This window comes from Tinamus guttatus, unplaced genomic scaffold (assembly GCF_059628265.1).
Source record: "Tinamus guttatus ecotype Peru unplaced genomic scaffold, ASM5962826v1 Tinamus_guttatus_pri_ptg000439l, whole genome shotgun sequence".
In the NCBI taxonomy this organism is placed as follows: domain Eukaryota; kingdom Metazoa; phylum Chordata; class Aves; order Tinamiformes; family Tinamidae; genus Tinamus; species Tinamus guttatus.
Window position 1 is genome coordinate 559,957 of NW_028288973.1, and position 20,897 is coordinate 580,853.

Here is a 20,897-nt window from a genome sequence, read left to right on the forward strand (position 1 = left end):
GCACAGCTCTTAATCCAGGGTAAGGTCTCTGCTCCCCACTCTTCAGGCAAGCCCCAGGGTGGTGTAGCACTCACGTCCTGATCTACCCTGGGCAGTGATTGCAGCAGAATTGCTGAGTTTGTCGTGCTGAACTAAAAGGTCCAGCTCAACCCCACAGTTGCCCCTTGTCACAGGTTGAACACCTGGGCAATAAAGAGGCATAGAAGAGGCTTGAGGAGCAGGAGGTTGAGGACAAGACCTGACACATAACTCAGTTAAGGTTAGCTCTACATTACTCCCTTTTCCTTAACACGGGATACAAGTTATTCAGCAGCAGGATAAGAACCAGGGAAAAGGGAGTATTTTATACTCAGCTTAAGTTAACCAGGAGTTTAAAAATAGCTACAAGAGCAGGGAAGGGGGAATCCCACCAGTGTCAACTGGAACATGAGGGGCCAGAGGCAGACTCCATATGAAGGGATTTCCAGCAGCTCTTCAGAAGAAAACCATGCCCAAAGGAGGCTCGTTTGCTACTGGCCACTGCCTCACTGGGGACAGGAGGTAGATCTGGCTGGAGAGCAGGGAGTGCATCTGAATACACTGACAACACAGCCAAGGGACAGAGGGCGGGTGCTGACCAGCAAAGGCCCAAGCGCAGGCACACGGGGAGCAGCAGACCCGCTCCAGGGGCCTTTGGGGACCACCCGTTCCCAGCCAACACTCACCTGTGTTAGGGAAGGCAGGAAGAGCCTTCCCGAACCGCTCTGAGAGCAACCAAAGCAGCAGGGAAAGGCCGGTCCCAAGCTCTGGAGAGTCCCACTATTTACAGAAACAGGAGCGGTGCAGGCCCCTGCGAGGGCCCAGCGAGCTCAAGCTTGTGTAAGCAGTGAATAACCCACCTCCTGCAGTCAGATAAAGTGCCCCAGCCGCAGCTGGCCCCAAATGATTTGCTATAGCAGCACTTTACACACACACACAGAGGATCAGGGGCAGGGAAGGGATGGGAGCCCCTTCCTCAAGCGCAGCCCCCTTTTGTGGCTAGCAAAGGAGCGTGGTGCCAGACACACACTCTTGTTCTGGCTTTCGGCGCGAGGGCTGCAAGCACTGCTTTTCCAGCAGGACAAAAAGCAACAAGACATGTTTTTAACTTCGAACAAACTTTTTTTAAAATTTATTTTATAGATCACATCAGCCCGAGTGATCTTTGAATGCTGGTCACAAAAGAGAGATCACACCACCTCCTTCACGTGAACTTAAGTAAATCCTCTTCTAGTCTCGGCAGTCTCCTTCATTTGGAGCACAAGGAATGGAGAAAGAAAAAAACTGCCCGGAGAAATCTGTTCCCCGCAGAAGCGGAGGGCAGTGAAATCAGATGCAGTTTGATGCTGCTACAGAGCCAGAACATAAACAGACCAGGTCCTAATGCTCCTCTAGCCACACTTCACATCCCCTCACAATGTGGGTGCTATTAGTGTTGTAGCTGCCTATAGTTCCTCCCCAGGAGAGCGCTGGTATTTAGGCACATAGCTTGGAAAGGACTCTCTGACCTCCCGATTCCACAACTGCTCAGGCCACTCCAGTCTCTAAGGCAAAGTCCGTATTCCTCACCTCTTCCACAACACTCAATGCTTCTGGAGCGCTGATACACCAGCATCAAGACATGCTCTCTCTCCCCAGAGCTTTGCAGCCTATTCTTGCTCAGCTGGCTTTAAATTATCTCCAAACACAAGGCAGAAGGGAATGAACTCCCTACTAATTGCCACAGAGGGAAACAGGAACAACCCTCTAAAGAGGGGCATAAACTTTGAAGTCTTTTCCTTATCAAAAACATTTCATTGGAGGAAATCCTCAAAGAAACTGAGGCTGACTGACTGCACATGCAGTGGACAGCTACAGTCTGCTTGTAATGCCAGTACCACCTCCTCTCTCAAGACACGAACAGGCTCCCATCGCTGGCCACAGGCCTGCAGAGGATGAGTTTTCTCCTCCAGAGAGCAAACAGAAGAGGCAGGGATAGAAGAAAAGAGGTAAGATCAAGCAAGCAGTTGATCACCCACAGAGCCTGGGGTTAAAAGACATGATACAGATATCAAGTCAACTCATGTATCTCCTTGCAGGGCCTTCCTGAAGAAGCCAGAACTTGTTATTAAAAAAAAAAAAAAATTACTATATACTTCCAAGACTGAAAGTACTTTAACTTTGGTACCAACTCATCATTGCCCTCTTTGTCCCAGAGGAGAGATAACAAATCCAAGGTAGGATTTGTCAGGGCATGGCTTGGCCAGCAAGTTCCAGAAGAGAGGTGGAAAATCTTGGAGTGGGAAAGCCATGGGAAGGCAACGTTTGCCTGCTGCCTCTGGTGTATTCCTACCTGTGATTGCTGTCCACCAAGGTGAGAAGGCTCTTTCTCTGGCTCAAGGGATGGACTGAGTGGTTCCTGCACCACATTCTTAATACTGTTAATTGTGCTGCTACAGTCTTAGAGGCAGGCAGGATTTGCTCCCATATGCACTGAATGAACAACAGGAGAAGCAGCAGGGAGGAAAGGGGAACAGGATGGGCAAATGGCTGCCCATTTAATCCTTCTCTGATGAAAATCTTAACTGCTGTTAATGTATTTGAGGATATTTAGTATAGGATACCTCAACTTAAGAACAAGAACTGCTTCCTAATTTTGCTCTTAAACCTCCATCTGGTAAGTTTCCTTACATTCAAACTTCAGTCACTACAACATTAAAGTAACCCACTTAGAAACAGTTGAAGGTGGGGAAGAGTGTAGAACATACTTGGCACAGGACCATACAGGTGAGGAATCAATGCCATATGGAGCCTTCCTATTGTTTTAACAATAAGTTTAAGTGCTTTAACACCTGGAAGTCTGAGATTTCAAGTGTTTCACAGCCCCTGCATCTGAAAGAGCATATAGGAGAGCTCAGCAAGTCCTCTAGACAGAGTGATATGAAGGAGGAGGGAGGCAGCTAACTGGCTCTTCTCAGTTCTATCCAGGCTTTCCTTGCATCTTCATGCACACAAAATATAATAAAAACTAATAAGAATAAAAACTAAGCTCATGATGTAAAAAATGTGTTGATAGGGGAGGAGGAAGGTGTCTGTTGCTCAGTCCTGTGTCTTATCACCTTCATTAGCTTATAAGTTACGTTCCTCTCTGTCATTTCCTTTGGGGAGCAGGGAGGAGATTCTTCTGCAGCAGATCAGCTGGGATGGGTTTTGGTTTAAGCTGCTCTGGATCTTTTGGATAAGAAATGAAGGGAAGGGGAGGAATTCCTCAGAAGGAGGAGGGGTTCAGCAGCCACTGGCAGGAGTCACACAGGCTCCCTGAGACTTCACTTTATGGCGCTGACCCCCGCGTCGCCGGCCTCCTCCTCCAACTTTTGACTGAAAAACAAGAAGAGAAGTTTCAGTGTGCAGTGAGCACTGAATGAGAGTATCAACACAGCGGGGTTCAAAACAGACTGTAATGCACATACAGAAACTGTGAGGACACTTTTGACCGATTCGTTTCCTACCCCTGCAGGAAGACAAACAGACAGACCCACTGTGAAGTCCAGTCCTTAAGCTGGACCCACTTTCCCAATGCTCTGAATCCTTAATTCCCATGAGAGCCAGTGGGAGCTGCAAGGCTCAGCATCTGGGAAATCAAGGCCTCAGATTCCCTCAGCTTTGTAAGGAATGGTAGCAGAACCCCCCCATCCAGGACTCTTGCTAACACAACTCTGTTCCCAGATTCAGGTTATCAAACCCTCCATTCATTTCTGAAGCAGCTGAAATACCTTGTTGCCCTCACGCGTGTGGGGCTCTTCATCCAGTGCAGGCTGAGGGGAAGCGGCAAGGAGAGAGAGACAGAAATGAGCAAGAGCAAAAGCAACACAGACTCTCAGAGGAAAGTTTAAAACAAAGAGCAAGCTCGGAGCGTTACTTACGACCACAGCGATGCTACAAAGACAAGGAGGAGCTGGTGGATCAGAAAGAAACCCCAGGCACATGCAAAGGGAGAGAAGCCCTGTTGCAGGGCCCTCTTCCAGCAGCTAGCCTGGCTCAAGGAGGTGCAATTTGAAAGACGGCAACAGAAGACAACATTAAGGGGAAGAACACTGACAAAGAAATCAAGTCGCTTGACAGAATCAGTTTCTGAATCTTTCTACTAAAAGAACACCAGGCAATGACACTGATTAGCCCAAAGCTTTCAGTTAGACCCAAGTTTTCCTTGCATTTCAGACAAGAAAGGATGGGTATCCTTCTCACTGGCAGAAAAGCAACTCAGACAAATTTCTAAGTATTTAGAGCTACAGAGAGGAAGGCCTTTCCTTCACCTTGGATGTCTCCATCTCACTTCCTTGAGAAGGCAGATGACCCGTTCCTGATATCACTGTGTAGACTGTAGTTTCTCTAGGGTAGGAATGTTCTGTTGCTCACATGGAGAGCAGAGTCCTATTCTGTGACACTGGCTCTTAGACACTTCGCCTGTGCAGCTACTTGATATAAAGAGTTTGCTCTTTCACCACAAGAATATTCAAGTAGTGGAACAGGTTACCCAAAGAGGTTGTGCAGTCTCCATCCTGGAGGTTTTCAAGATACTGCTGGCTAAACCCTGAGAACCGGTCTGACTTCATCACTAACCCTACTTTGAGCAGGGGGTTGGTGTGTCTTCCCACCTGAATCACCTACAATCCTAAGCTACTAGCTGCTAAAAATGATGAAGACTCATGCAGTCTTCATCCACCACAGAGTTCCTGATTTCTTCTGTGAGAAGGCAGGACCCAGGAGCCAGAAGACAGGGTGCAGATGGAAAGGGGAGACATGACACCCCCCTCACTTACCGGGGGTTGCAGGGCAGTAGGTGTCAGTGGTGCTGCAGCTGTGGACGGGGCCTCGTCCCCAGCCGGTGGCCCTCCCGCTGCTGTCCCCATGGGGGGGACACCATCTTCTCGTTTCGTAAGTGCTCCCTTCTTTGTTGACTGCATCTTTATCTGCTGTGGCTTCGAGTTCATTGGGGAGTTATTGGTGGTCTGGAGTAACTGCATGTTACAGAGAGATGCAAAAGCAGCATTAAAACAGCTGGGGCTCTCCAGCAAGGTTCAGGGCTGCTTTTCAATAAAAATCCTCAAAAGAATTGATACCAATAGCCATTGGGTGAACACAGGCAGCAGCTGCTCAAAGGAACCTAGGCTGACCCAGAGCTGCCCTCCAGAACCCTTCCAGGTCTGAAAGCTCCATTTAGCCAAGGTGCTGCTCAGCTCTCCACCCCATAACTCAAAGGGACCAGCTAGGAGCTGCCAGAAAGAGCCCAAGCCCAAGAAGTACAGGCTGTCTGGCACATCCTCACCTTCTCATTCATTCACCCCAGCCAAGAGTCATCACACAACAAGGCATGTTGGTCACCCGCAACCCACATCAGGGCTGACACTTGTCATCAAAGGACGGCCTCTTCCCTCAATTCTCCAGAGTTATCCAGACTCTCCGGCTGGCCTCCCAGTGCCACACACAGCTAATGGGCAGAAGACATCGAACCCTCCAGCCCTCACCTTGGTGATGGTGCCCACGGCTTTGGTGCGGCCCTCGCGGAAGACCAGCCGCTGGTCGATGTGCAGGTACTCGGGGGTCTTGATGAAGCGGAAGTGCACGGTGGCCTTGTCCCCCGTGCGCAGGCAGTCCTTGTCCATGCTGAGAATCGTGGCCGTCTGGCGGATGCTGCCGCAGTGCACTGCGGGCGGAACGCACAGAGGCCTTCAGGGCCGCGAGCGGCACCAGCTGCGCACAGACACCTGCAGCCCGCGCCACGCCACAGCTGACAGCGCTGAGCGCGGTAGGGAAAGGTCTACGGGGTATCACAGACCACACGGCTCACGTGGCTGCCTTTGGTCAGTCCTGAACAAAACACTGGCACATCTGCACTCGAGCAGTTGCCTTAGAACCAAGGCTTTCCTGAGGGACACTCAACAGATCCCTACCCACCGAGCAGCTGGGCTAGAGGGCAGGGCCCCAAACCAGTTTCTTAGTCAGCATGTGAAGCTGAAGAAATTCTGCACCACAGAGACCTGCCTCAAACAGGCTCTGAATACGCTTGGAATTGCCCTTTTTACCTACAGCCTCTCCTGCTCATCTCTGTCACCTTCCAATCCTCATCTCTAACACATGGCTGGGGAAGTTAACGCAAGGAACCGTGGCTTATATTCTGATTAACAAAGCCATCGGGAACAAAACAACCTCAGGCTAGAGCTGATGTAAACTGTTCCTGCTGGGAAACAAAGAATATTAGGCAGCAGTGGGACACATACCCATGGCTTGGTACCGCGGGCTGATGGTGGTGGGGTGATGGAGAACCAGAATCTCCGCTTCAAACTCCCAAGACGCTTGTGGGTTCAGGCGGGGGGACACCATCACCATGCCCTTCCGTATGGAAGAACGCTTGATCTAAAAAGAAGAGACATGAAAAAGCTTAGCTGGGAGAAAAAAAAAAAAAAGGAAAAAAAGCCCTGCTGCTTTGCCTGAGTGCATCCAGAAGATCCCAAGGCATTTCAGATTAACTCATGCCCAGCAAAAGGCAAAGCAAGGCTTAGCAGCATGTAACAATGTTATGCATGGGTTGCAAAAATTAAGTGCAGTGGAAGTTTCTGAGGATGTTTCAGTCAGGGCACTGGGAATGCTGGATGCAGAGAGAACTGCTAACTCACTGCTTTTCTAAAAACAAAACACGCATCCTTGTTGTGCATTACCCAAACAGACGATCTTTCCAAAAGCACAATGTTCACTCACACAAAGTGATAGGCTTGAATGCATGGAGTTCGATACAGCTTTAGCTATATCATCTTAAAATCAGCTTACTTACATAAGCCTTTCACAACAAGAGAAATCACACCTAACCTTTCCTGAATTTTAAAACTCAAAACTGGTCCTAACAGTTTAAAACACATATTCTCTATGCCCAGGACACAGAGGGAGACTTTTCTTGCACCATCTCTGATTTCTTAAAGATCTCCAGTGCTACTCCTCGTTACCTTGGACCCCACTGCTATAACTTTGCATCTGCCAGGAGGAAGGTTTGGGACAGGGACCTAGGGAGGTTCTTTGTGATCTCATTGTGCTGTGAAAGGAGGCAGCTGAGGTTAGCAGAAGCAGCTTGGTTGCAGCTGAGCCCTTGAGAGCATTCTGAAATTGGGAGCGTAGCTCCTGTTCCGGGGGACTAGGGCAGAACATCTCACCTTTTTCAGAGCAAAGGAGGCAGTCTGGCCTCCGCGCACTTCTTTGACAGGCATCCTCTTGCGGTGGATGGATTTGACAGCAATAGGCAGGAAGTTGCCCAGGGGATCTGGCCCAAGCAGCAGGGTGTCGTTTAGCTTGATTAGGCCTCTTAGTGTTGTCCCAGACACAACTGTTCCTACGCCCTATGCCAGAAAAAAACATCAGTAATGGAGTTAGTCACCATGCTAACGAAGAGCTCGAGAACTTCTTTTCTAGGCAAGATGCTCTCTTCAACCAAAAACACAGAATGGAAAAATCTTCTAACCCCAGAGCTCTTACCGGGACAGAGTAAGTATCATCTATCTGGAATTCTGCTGGCTCTTCTTCTCTGTAACTGGTCCGTGGAGACAAGAGATTAAGAAACATCTTCAACAAATCCAGGTTCTCCCCAGTGACATTTGAAATCTGGAAAATCGGGCACATCCTGCAGAGGAAAATGGATGACAAAATGAATTAGTTGACCTCCTTGCCTGAGATTCCAAGTGCAGGGAGACATCCAAAATCTTGGATTGAATTCAATACACAGTGCTAGAAAGGGAGAACCTGGCAAGCAAAGTCAGGTGCACATCATCACATGTTTGAAACCCTGCAACATTGCCTCTATCTTCCTAATAACATTTAGAAGAAAAAGCCATAAATTTCCAGGATTGAGGGAAGCTGAATACCCTGTAGCAGCTTCTCATTTTTGTCTCAAACAGGGGACCATGAGCAGGTCGGCCTCAGAATCAACACATTCTTATGCAATCAGAGGGCAAATACCACCTTAACACAGCTAGATGTTGGGACTCTTTTTCCATATCTTCTCACCCAGTCTCCAAGTAGGACAGAAAGACAAACGACTCTCCACTACTCCCATTACCTCTCTGAGCTGAAGTTGGAGGCTGTTACAATGACATCATCCTTGCTCTGAACCAGGACGGGAATCTTCCTGCACCCTGGGGACTTCAGCAGTCGCTGTAACAGCTTCAGGGTTTCTTAAAGGGTGAAATGAACATTGTTAGGGCAGCATCTCCCCTCTTTACAAATCGCCTTTATTGGGTTTCCCCCAGGGAGACTGGCACTCTTGTCAAAATCAGCCTGGAGAAGGTGGCTAAATGTGTGTGAGTGAGGCTGCGTGTTTGCTGCAGCCAAGGTGGGGCTTAGGAGCCATTCTCTCTCTTCATTTCCACGCCAGCTGACCTGCTGCTGAGTGACTGCACACAAACATACATATTTGCACATCTACAAGTGCAATACAATGAAGCAGAAGTTTTACAGTTGTCTATTAAGCAGTTTTAAGCAGTTGCAAGATAACGCGTCTTCCTATAAAAGGAATTCTTATATCAAATTTAATGAAAACTAGCAGCATTCAGAATTGAAATACTTGAAAACAAGTGAATTAGAACTCAGTTTTGCCCAAAGAAACCTCAAAACACTTTCCCTGACAACCAACCTGCCTTAGAAGGTTAGAGAAGCATGAAAGTGGTAAAGATCTTCAAAACAGACTAGGACAATGCAGGGGGACCAGAACCAGAAATAACTGTCTGGGGACAAATTTGGTTCCTGACTCTGGTTTCTTCCCACTTTTTAATTTATTTTCTGTTTAAGTCTCACAGCTGACACCCAGCAGGATAATACCTAAAGCACCAACAGAAAATTAGTCTCCTGCAAAGAGCCTTGCAATAGATGAGGGGAAAAAAAAAAGGCTAATAAGCACGTAAAACAGCAAATCATTTATTTTTTTTTTACTATTGTCATCCAACTAGATGAATTTTGTGACCTAATGAACATCTATGGGAAATAAATGTTTTGGGTTCAGAGAAACAAACATCTAATCATACCATCTGGTCTTCACAGATACATTTGAGCCAGATCTTCTGTCTTTTTAATTTAAACAGCATATGACACTGGAGGTACTTTTCCCATAAAGAACTCTTCCCTCCTCACCCTTAGCCAAACATTCCCCTTCCTCCCTAGATACTGATCACATGGCCAGGCCTTACATTTATTTGCCAAACATCTATTATAAACATAGATATTTAGATTATCTTTTGATCGCATGTTTCTGTCTATCTAAAACATTTAGGATTTTTACAAAACTGATGAAAGAACAGATAGCTCTGGAGCATTCGCTTTTCTGGTTCTCAAGACTACTATTGAAAACAAGCACAGCTCAAGTAACCACAATGTGTTCCCGAAGGTGTAAGAAACAGTCAGGAGAATTTCAAAGGTGAGAGTTGATCACAACCTGTGAAAACATCAAGCATAAGCAAGGGGCCCATGCTGGGGTTAGAGATATTGCTTTAATTGCTGCGAAGCAAAGCGGTCGCTGGTCCCTGCTGCTCATTGCCATTCCCAGTCTGCATCTACTCCAGCCCTACTGCCAAAACCCAAACATGCAGCTGCTTTGAACCATGGTTTGACAAGTGCTGGACGGCTGTTTGGACAGATATGCACGTTAGCTGGCAAATCTGAGATGTGTCCAGGTGAACAGAAGGTGACAAACAACTGACAGCAGCCACCTCTTCACCTAGCAGCTCCCAGAGAACCAGTCTGGCCACAGCTTGAGATCACATTCAAACTGTGGGCAAGGAGAAAGGAAGGAGCTTCCACATGAACATCCAGAGTAACCCTCCAGGTTTGTATAACCAGAGACAAAAGCAAAACACCAAACCCAAAATTCTTTGTTGCCTGGATGAGCTTCCCACACCTGGATAATTTGTAAATGAAAACTACAAGAAAACTGTCTTGCAAAATGAGCAGGAGAGAAGGATGGATCCCTAGAAGGTATTTAGGATACAGTAAAAAAAAAAAAAAAGGCAACAAGCCTTTCTTTTAGCAATAATTTCTCAATCCAGGTAGGGTCAACAGCACGTAAGGAGGTAGGAAACACCCTTGAAAGAGTTACATTACCTTGGAGGATGTTGGCAGGACACATGTCAATCTTGGTCACCACAACAAAGACAGGAACGTTGAGTGCTAGCGCCAGGCCCAAGTGCTCCTTGGTCATTCCAACAATCCCAGCGTTACTGCCAACCTACACCAGAAATACAGGATATGGTAAAGCAAACGTTCCTCCTGCAATGAGCTGGTTTACAGAGAAGGTTCTGTGTCAGATACTTAGTAGGCTGTGATTAGGCTACCAAAATGTCACTTGGACTATGAGTACAGACTCAGCTCTTTCCAAATGCTTTCGGACCCGTTGGTAGGAGAAGACACACAGCTAGTACAGCCTCCCTTCTCAATTTAACAAGATAATCTGGTGTTTTTTTTTTTCCCCAATTATACACCTTGGATGTCAGTGTGACTGATAGTCCTGGAGCACTTCCCTCAGAGTCCTACATCCCTACAGGGCTGCTGCTCTTTACCTCGGGAAGCTGCTGCCTCCCCCTAAAGAACACAGGGACCTGACAATAGGAAAGAAGCTGAAGAAGGGTTGCAGCTGCGAAGAACCTCCTGCTGGTACTAAGCATCTCTTTTGCTACATACCATAAGCATGCAGAAGTCGGGTAAGTGGCCAGTCATGCCAAAGACTGTGGTTTTCAGGTACTTCTCATGACCAGCAAGGTCAATGAAAGTTATGACCTTGGTGGATTTCTCACAGATCTTGGTCCATTCCAAGCTGCCACCGTGGCTGTCAGGCTTGTTCACCACGTTGCCCTCGCTGTCAAAGCCCAGGATGTCATTCCCCACGCTGCTGGTGCGGCCCGATTCAATCTCATGCTTGTGCCGGAAGAGCTTCTGCCGAGCGAAGCCTCGGCCGTTGTCTAGTTCTCCATGTGTCAAGACCCCCAGCAACGTGCTCTTTCCTGCATCCACGTTTCCCACCACTGCTACCCTAGAAGGGAAAAGAAAAAGGAACCTGGTAAAATCTGACATCTGAAGGAAAACACACCACTAGTGCTGCAAATAGTTAACTTTATTCTCACCGAAATTCAAGCAGAGGTTCAATTATATTAGATCTTCACAAGCATAGCAGCAATACTTTAATGGTTGTTAGTTAACAGGAGAGATCCAGGGCTCTGAATCGAGACTGTAGAAACACATCACTGATGCCCGCAACACAGAGAATAGATTCTGGGATTGCTTAGTGCTCTACACAGCATATATCTCCCCAAATTCCCAGTGTCTGCAATCAAACACAGTATGATGCTGATTCAAAAGTTTTGTCTTCCTAGAACACTACTACTTCTTCCATCTTCCTCATATTGTAATAGCATCAGATAATACAGAAGGCACTGAAATTTCAATTGCTCTCTTCCCATAAATGGCAAGGCTCACAAAACAATATACCCTTGTCCAAGGGAACCACTTTTAGGAGGATACCCACAGCAGCCTCCTTGCTGTCTCCAATGAAGGTAGCTATTACAATCATTGGCAAATGCTGGAAAAATCCATTTCATTCGAATCTGAGCAGACCCTTAGGTTGCATTATCTAAGCTGTAAGATGCCCATTAAAAGGTGACTTGAATCACCACCACCTTGGAATAGAACTGAATCATTCATGTCAAGAATTTTATTCCAGCACCACGCTTACGTGCAAACACACATACACACAGGAGTCACTGCTGGGATTTGAGCACACAAAAGATCCCACAACCATGAAGCTGTCCCTCAGACAACAACAGCCCTCAGCTAAGTACAGGCAGATCTCCACACACAGGTTGTACACAAAAGAGCAACAACAACGAAAAGATCTAATTAGCAAGGAGTGGTCAAGCTCCATTCCCTTTGTAGGGTGGCTGCAGTGCTCGGCCTCCAAGCAGCACTGCTGGCTCAGCAGCCCTGCCTGCTCACATGGCAAAAATGCAGCCCGGGTGCTGACTAACCCCGGCTCCACCCGGCTCCTCACCTGACCTCCAGGAAGTCGTTGTCACCCACGCGCTTCCGAACGAGGTAGTCGCGCACCTTGCCGCCGGCTTCCTGGTGTTCCCGCAGGAGGATCACGTCCGCCTCTATCTGCTCCGCCATGCTCTTCAGCGTGGCGTAGGACGCCTCCATGTCGGCCTCGCTCAGGCCATACTCAGTACCATCTAGGAAGAGGGTGACGAAGCAAAGGGCACACAGTGAGCACCACCTTGCAGCAGCCGGCAGGGGTTTCATTTGGTCTGCGGGACACTTGCCCGCTGATCAAGACTTACGCGGACTGGAGTTGTCACAGCCACGTGCACGGATCAAGTACCCTTCACCCAAGAGAAAAAAAATAATCTCCAATTTAAGTCTTAAAATATATTGGAAAGGCACCATATTTTATATATAAAAGAATTTTCTTTACAATTATTACAAATAAAACTTAGGGTTTGGCAAGAAAGATCCACTTCTAACTTGCTTATTCACATGTAATTGAATACATTTCTGTTCAATTTTCTTCATACAGTCAGACAGAACATTCCTCCCATTGCAACAGAAGAAGAACCATTAACAAAGGAGAGCTCTGACTAAAATATCACTATAGTTAACCAGTGGCAGTTGGACCAATTTAAACAAATAGCTTATTTTATAAAACCACATCCCAAGTTCATTTTTTCTCCAAGTCTGGCCTGCACTACAGCAACTTCTGTAGCCCTGTTAAACAATGTTTTTTGCCTGTCTCGCTGCTTTCACCCTGGCACTTAGAAGAAATGCTGCCAAGTACACAGGAGGCCAGGGGAAAAAGAAAAAAAAAAAAAACAAGCCTCTGCTACCCTTCCACAGCCTTCTCCAGCAAAGAGCTGGCAGGCAGGGCAAGCTAGCAGGCAGCCTAGAGGCTTCCACATCTCCCAGCTCCTCTCCTGTGTCCCAGGTGCCAAGAACCTGCACAGATTTTATAGCAGGATCTCCAATCCGAGTTAAAAATAAAAACAGGGAAGGTGGAGAGAAACAGCACCTGGATGGCCAGAGCTATTGCTGCCTACTCATTTGCATGCACGGCTGTGTCATCAGCTGGTAGGCAGCAGCTGCAGTTTGCACAACAAGCAGAGCTGTTGGGCAAGACTGGGAAGTTGCTAAGACAGTGAAGAAAACAAAAGGCATCAAGGTTGGGGTCCTGGTTTAGAGAAGGGTAATGAGAAGTAGGAGCAAGGAGAGAAGGAGCTGGAATGACAGTGGAAGCTCAGGGCTGCTGAAGGAGTGAGCCAGCCAGCAGCCTTCACTGGCCCCACAGTCTTCTAAGCTGGGTATCCACGATGATCAAAACCATGGACATTGCTAGTGTGTGAGAAAGATTTCAGCTAGAATATCAAGATTTTCTTCCCTTTGGGGTATCTGTCCCAATAGCCTCAACCTACATGAAAGAACTGTATCTTCACCAAGTATTCAGCAGCCTGAAATGAAGTCAGATGTCTTAGTATTTTAAGAAATAAATTGTGTGCCTGTTTCTAAGCGTACATCCACAACCACCAATCAACCCCTCCTGAGACATCCTAGAAGGGAAGGACTTACTAATCCAACTAGCTACATCTCTCCTGCATATGTACTTATTCCCAATGCCAGGGAATCAGATCACACATGGGAAGCTTGCCTGGATGCAAGTGCATTGTATCTGTGATACTGGCTGCGTGACCACTGGGAATCTATTCCTGGCTTCTCTTCTCAGTGGTTGCTTTGCAAGACACCAAGAAAACCTAACAAAACAGCCCTGAGGTAATGAATCCCGCTCCCTCCGTTACCCCTGCCAGCTCTGGCACTGAAGCCCAGGGTTTTGTATTCTTCCACAAGCTTCGTAAATAGTAGACTGGTCATAACAAGTTGTTATCCAATAGATATTTAACACATTTCAAACAAGCATTTTGCCTTATGATAACAATAACAAGTTTCCTTACTCAATTTGCTTTCCATTCAGAAAATAAACTTCTATTTCTAAGCAAGGCCATTTTCAATACTGTTCAACAATATCAAATGCAAATATTTGAACTGTGAAAGAGAACGAAGAAAAGGTAACCTGCACTATACCAGAAAAATTTACAAAGGCAAGTGACTACAGTCACCCCCTAGTGAATGTGACATTGAAGGAATCATTCTTAGAAGACGAAAACCCTCCTCTGCACAGTTCAGAAAAAAAAAGAAAACACTTCCAGAGAAAATCAGCAGCAGATATTTGGGATTTCTAAAGTATTTCCAAAGTATTCCCAATTACCTTCCTGTCCAGTGAAAGGAAAAAAAATATGCAGGCATAACATGACATGCCCAGACAACTTACGCCTCACTTCAAAAAAGAGTTTTTATGATTTTAAATAAAAAGTATATACAGCTCTTGCACATAAAACAGTTGCTGGCAGGGATGCAGAAAGAATCTCTCTCATATGTTCTTTTCTAGATTTTGTGGAGTTTTCCAAGTTCTTCTGGAACCTTCATCAGCAGTCCAGACAGATAAACTTGGCTTTTCTCGTAACATTACTGTTGTTTTCTAGAGGAAGCAAAACTCACCTGACCCTTGTCCAATGACGTAGATGGTCTCCCCACATCCCTCATCGATTCTCTCCGACATCTGCCGCAGCAAACTGTCGTACTGCTCTGAAGTCGGACTCACCATCACCAGCTGGAAAACAGAGATCAAATACCCAATTTGCAGATGTCAAGCAAAGAGTTTCAAAATCAGCTTCAGTTATAACGACAATCAATCAATGTGCTTTACTGAAAAAGAAGGCCTCTTTTTCAAAGATCACTTTCTGTCATTTTTTATAAATATCATCTTTGCTGAGAGCTGTTTTTCTGTGACACTGCAAAAGGTTATTTGTCAAAGCTCAGTTTGTTTACGATGGAAGATTTACATCAAAACAAATAAGAATATCAAGCATCTCATTCTGTGGTAACCAATGCTTTAAAGTCACACTTAAGTGAACATCTTACATTTACTTCTGCGTAATACATGTCTCCATGCAAGGGAAGGAGGAAGGGTTTTCTTCCCCCAAAAAAATGCTTAGCTAGGGACTCAAACCAGCCTCCCTTGCAAATGGTGCTACTATTCTGCAAAGCATGACAGAACAGCAAGCAGAAGCAGGCAAGACCTCACCACATTGCACTCCTAGAAATCTAAACCTAGAGCATCTTATAAGTGTTTCCCTTTTTCCTTTCCAAGGGGACAGAGGAGAAGGACAGAATTTGAAAATTTAAAAATTTGTTAACAAAACTTCAGGTATTTCACACCACAATGCTGACGAACGGGCATATGAAGCAGTTTGTACAAGCACAATGAGACATTTCACCAGTGAAGAACTGCAGTTTTGTAAGCCAGCAGCTGGGTCAGCTTTGACTGCAGCAACGACAACTTCCTTGGCCCTTCTCTGCAGATGCATCATGAGAAAGTGGACAGAAACATAAGAGAAAAAAAAAATGAAGACAGTGATTCCAGAAGGAGTTTTTGGCAAACAGCCTTTCTCTGCGGAGCACCACTTGTGGCAAAGGACTGTGTCAAACAGCTGAACACACTCCCTCAGGGACCTCCACGGAGTCACCGCAACGGCGGTGCGGCAGTTGCAAACTGGGGAGACCTTCATTCGGGGTCACACAGTTACTTCTCTCTGGCTACCTCTGTGACTGCAAACCTGGTGGCAACCGAGCCCCCTGGCACAGCAGCTCAATAGCTGCTGTGTTGGAGACGCGTGCTGTCACCAAAAAGGCTCTTTTGCCAGCAGCTCTAAGGGCTCCCTGCCTACTGGGAGACAATGACACACTACAACACTCAGTGAAATCCCTACTTTTGCTAGCAGCTCTTGCACACTCAGTACCTAATCAAGATAACAGAGAGATATTTCTCTCTGTTATGCACCAAGGCCAGTCTGAAATCTGTAACAAATTTTCCTAAAATGCACTGTTTACAGCAAAACACAATGCTTACATCTTCAACCTTGCCCTACATTCTCTCACTAAAGAGCTTGACTTGGTAGCACAGCCAAGACAACGCTCATTCAAGAGGAATTACCTGACTATCATAAGAGATAAAGCTCTTTATTGGAAATTATGGGTGCAATAGGACCAAAATGCCCACACCTACTGCTTAAGCAGCTTTTAAAACTAAAGTGTGCACGCATCTGGACAACAAAAAAGATCAAAATTGCCTTCATGTACCTACTTCAGGTGTGTGCCCTATCTAAGGCTTTGAATTACTTGACATGTCTGCAAAGCACTATGAGTGACAAGGCAGTTTGTTCTGCAATGCTACAGAGTCTCTCTTTTTGATGCTACAGAGGAGTGGGTTTTGCCTTTATTAGTGATTTTATTTTTAAGAGCATTGGATATAAATTTACTGAGAGGAAAATTAGCAAAGATTTAGAGGCCTGATCAAGGCAGGAATGAGAGCCTTCGTGTTGACATGCAGAACTTGCTTTGCCTAGTCAGCACTTTCAGGAACTCCTGGAAGCACGGGAGACAGGCTCACTACTCAGGCTAATGCACAAGTGTTATTCAGGGACATTGGGTCAGCTAGTAAATAAGATCTTGTATCCATAAAGATCAACAAAATAACAGAGGGGTCAATAGTGAAGAGGCACACTTGAACTTTTCTTCAAGTCTGAGCACCAGCTTCATTTTTCTGAGTTGAAATGCTCCAGCAGTGAGAGTGGGCAGGGTGTTGACCAAAATACCAGGGGCATTTCAGGCGAGTAGCTCATTGCAGCCTTTCCTCATGATGGAAGGGCAGGAGGGCTGGGGGCTCTGGGAACCAGAGGGCATCCGCGCCGGCTCAGCCTGCACAGAGCAAAATCTGGCTCCAAACTGCTGTGCTCACTGCCGTGCAGGAAGGTGCTGCTGAAGCGTGTTCCTGTGGCAAACCGTTGTCTCTAAGAGCAGGAGTCCTCCAAAGCCAATCGTGAAGCTGATGAAGCTTGCGGCTGTGATGAGACTTAGTGGGGTGTCAAGAGAAGGATGTGCAGAACAAGTAGCAGCTTTCTTGGGTCACACATCCCCATGCTGGTCAGTATTCCAAAGGGCTCCTCTGCATCTCTCCAACCATTTCTGCGGTTTCCTGGATCACTGCAAGACCTTATTTACTGTTTTGAAGATCCATTTCCTCTAGCTCCCTGGACAGTGGGAGCCTGTTCTTTGCCAACTTGTTGGTCGGAGACAGGCACTCCAGCTTGACCTCTCTAGGTCCCCTCCGTGCTTGCACTATGAATTCTTGTTTTTCAGAGGTTTTCAAAGCCAACATTTTCTGCTTTTGTTCTTTCGACTTCAACAGGCATTGAGCAGTTAACAGTAGCAGCCACGTGGGTAGAGCAACCTCAGATTCCTATAGGGTAAAAAATAACAACCAGTTATTATTTCATTCTCATAATCGTAGAAGGAAAATTGTCCTAAGTTTGAGATGCCATTTCCAAAGACCCTTCCCTGCAGGTTTTTCCTATCTTTCCTCTGATTAGCTTTGGGATTGACTTAGGGAAACTCCATATACCAGAGATAGGTACAAGTCCCAGGCAGCCAGCTGCCCACGCTTGCTCCACGGGGCAGGCTGGACTGTGCCATTCGGCATCGCCCATCAGCAGGAAAGGGGCCACAGCAGTTTCTAGACACCAGTGAGGCCAAGCTAAGGCTGCATCAGCCCTTCTGCAGGCAGGCCTCAAAAGAGACGGAACCCCTTCTAAAGTCTAAGGGCAAACTGAATACTACGTGGTCTGTAGCGCTGACGTTCTCTGGAATGATCTCTCCTAATGGCCTGCATGGCTGGAAGGCTATCACCGGCCTTGGGAAGTTACAGGAAAGGCAACCCCACGCCCTGCAGTATTTCAGTCTCACATCCACACCTCCTGTAATGTGAGATTTTGCTTCCTATTTCCTGCAGACATACATACCTCAAGAGCTATTCATGTTTTGCAGTCACTGGAGATCTAATGTAAGTAAAAAAGTATTTGTGCCTCACTAAAAGCTCTGCATGATATGTTTTTGATATGAAGATTGATTATTACTGCAGTGTGTTTCTACTGAAGCGCAAATAAACATCCATTAAGATCAACGTGATAATGAATTTGTGCTGATGAATGGAATTGTTTGCTTGAACAGCCAACATCGTGTATTTGATAACAGAATCCTAAAGTGTTCTTATCTAAACTAAACTCTAAAGTGTTCTTCTCCAAAAAGAGAAGCAATCAAACCACTGGCGAGCTGAGGGGAAGAGTGGTGAAAAAAGAAGAGAGAATTAGCAGAAAAGCATGCAACAGAGTGGTGGTGGGTCAAACCAGGACAGAAGAAACAGTTGGCAAACAAAGGGCAGTGGGAATCGCTGTTTTAGGCAAAAAGTGGAGGGCAGCAATTCACCTAGGGAGAAATTATAATGGGGAGAGGAGAGAAGCAGGAAGGGGAAGGAGAGGCCAGGCTACCTATTGCATTTTCACCATAAGGGACTGTTGTTCTGAGCACAGAGCAGGAGACTAACTTGGAGAGAACGGACAGAGCTCATACTGGGAGCTCTCATTTAAGATGGGGATGCACGAGAGCTCCAGAAAAGGAGGGGGAAAAAAAAAAAAGACGAAGAAGATTGCAGGTGCCTATTGCCATACGGAACACAAACAACTTACAATAAAACAGAACTGCTTACCTGTCACCTCCACAGCACCTGCAAATTTCTGCAAGTGGAAGACTGGCTGACAACATAAGTAGCATTTGCAGGAGAAGAGCATCTGCCTCTCTTCTTCGCCGAGTTTGGGTCAGGTTCCTGGCTGTCAGCAATCAGTGACACAGTCCTCAGCACCCTCCTGCGCCCTCTTCTGTGCTGGCTGCATCCACGATAAAGCCCAGGCTGGCACTGGCACCCTGTACCAAAATCTCATCCAGCTTATTAGGACATGAACAGGTGGCCTGGTAGTTACCGCAGGTGCAATTTCTGTCCTTTACTTTCTTACAAGGCATCTTCATAATGTTTGTTTTAATACAGCACCACATTGTAAGAATATTCCAATCACCCACATGTTTCTACATCCACACACCAGGCATTCTCTCTCTTTGCTTCTCCACAAAGGAAATCCAGGACTTGGAAACAACTCCGGCTGGAAGCATGAAGAGGAGGGGCAGCAGAGAACTAGAAGGAAACACTGGCTATGCTGACTCCTAAAGCACATAATTACAAGTGCACAAAATCACGCTGTCAGGAAGCCTCAGAGCAGTACACGGCATCAGGACACTGTAAACCCTCAGCAGCAAAGGGCAAACTGGTAAAGGGACCGGTGATTGAGAGAAAACATCAGGCAGCTTGGAGACCACCAACGTCGTTTGTGGCAGGCTTTGGCACGAACGTATTACCACGACGAAGCTTTCCACAAGATGCAAGTGAAAGCTGTTCCCACGGCAATGAGACCAGCTCACAGCTCTGTCCCTCGGACCCCAGCACAGAGCTGCGTAACGCGGACAAACTTTTTCGCGCCGCCGCAGCCCGGCGCGCGAGCGCAAGGCGCCCTTGTCGCCGAGCCCTCGCGCGCACAAGCTACCAGCTCCGAGCCGCTTCCCAGAGGGCCAAGAAAGCCCGGGGAAGCGGCGCGAGTGGCGCGAGAGATAACCGCGGCCGTCGGCCCCAACGCCGCGCGCGGCCCGGCGGGGCAGGGGGAAGCACAGGCCGCCGCGACGGCTGTGCGGGGCGGCGGGAGCCTGGGCCCAGGGCAGCGGCCGCTGCCGCCCGGCCGCTCCGCGCCGCCGCCGCCACCGGGCCTACCTTGCTGGTGAGATCGATGTCGGGCTCGCCGTTGAGCGCCTCGCCCTCCTCGGCGTCGAAGGCGTCGCGGAGCGAACAGGCGGCCGCCGCCGCGATGCGCGGCCCCCCGCCCGGCGAGCCGGGCTCCGGGGCGAACATGCAGGCCGGTACCGGGGAGCCCCCCATGGGGGAGCGGCTCCGCTCCGCCGCCGCCATCTTCCCTGCCCCGGCCTCCTCCGCCGGGAGGCGCGGCCGCCCCGCCCCCAGCCCGCCAAGGAGGCTCGCGGAGGCGGGGTCGGGCGAGCCCAGCCAATCAGCGACGGAGAGAGGGAGTAATTAGGCTGTAGCCATAACAACAGAGGGCGGGACGGCGGCTCTTCATAGGCTCGGCCACGCCCCTGAGAAGCGCGCGGAGCCAATGGGAGCGCTGCTGCCAGCTCGACTTGTTTTCTATATATATATATACACATACACACAGGCACACCGGAGCCTGCTCGACGTGGCGGCTCGCTCTGACCAATAGGAGAGCAGTCCCTTCTGACAGGCAACTCTACAGGCCAATCACACAAGAAAGCTCTCGAGACGGGGTGGGTCTAAGCCGCTGTCCAAGGCGGGCTGGGCGTGTCCTTGTAGGCGGGCACGCTCCCCTCACTGGCCAATAAGAAAGGAGTACTTTTCTCACGGACAGCTGTTTGAGCCAATGGCATGAGAAGAACGTGCGGCTGAGCTCTGCGGGGCCGGGCCCGGCTGCCCGGGCCGGTGCCCGGGGCTGCCCTAAAAGCCTCAAAGCTCCCGCCGGGGCGGGCGGGCCCGTGGAGGGCTGAGTGCCGGGTCTCTGCAGAGCGGGCCTAAGCACATCCAGACTGTGGCCGGGAAGCTTCGATCCCCGCTGAGGGCCTTGGGACTGTCCGCCTCGCGGGCCGGCGGGTGAAGCGGTGGCCACGGGCTCGCGTGCCCTGCCGGAGGATGCAGGCGGGTCACGTACCCGCCCGCGAGCCACCGCGGCTTCCAGTTGGGCACGAAGCGAAAGGAGGGAGGGTTTATGTTTATTCATCAGGCGGTAAACCACTTCAGTCGCCCTGCCTTG

General features: G+C 48.1%; 1 protein-coding gene across 2 annotated transcripts; it reads right to left on the reverse strand.

Annotated features, from left to right (window-relative positions):
• Positions 1 to 1,119: 1,119 nt before the first annotated feature.
• GTPBP1 (GTP binding protein 1) lies at positions 1,120 to 20,026 on the reverse strand. 2 transcript variants are annotated; one of them, XM_088531868.1, is made up of 13 exons: positions 19,832 to 20,026; positions 14,623 to 14,734; positions 12,071 to 12,251; positions 10,708 to 11,056; positions 10,132 to 10,255; positions 8,099 to 8,213; positions 7,519 to 7,663; positions 7,200 to 7,382; positions 6,276 to 6,411; positions 5,523 to 5,701; positions 4,818 to 5,015; positions 3,771 to 3,812; positions 1,120 to 3,375 (listed from the first exon to the last, which is right to left on the reverse strand). In XM_088531868.1, exons 1-13 carry the CDS (start codon positions 20,024 to 20,026, stop codon positions 3,283 to 3,285), a joined length of 2,052 nt encoding a protein of 683 aa, XP_088387994.1. In that variant the 3' UTR covers positions 1,120 to 3,282. The 2 variants fall into 2 exon arrangements, with proteins under 2 accessions (XP_088387994.1, XP_088387995.1); XM_088531869.1 differs by lacking the exon at positions 3,771 to 3,812.
• Between the last annotated feature and the right edge of the window lie 871 nt (positions 20,027 to 20,897).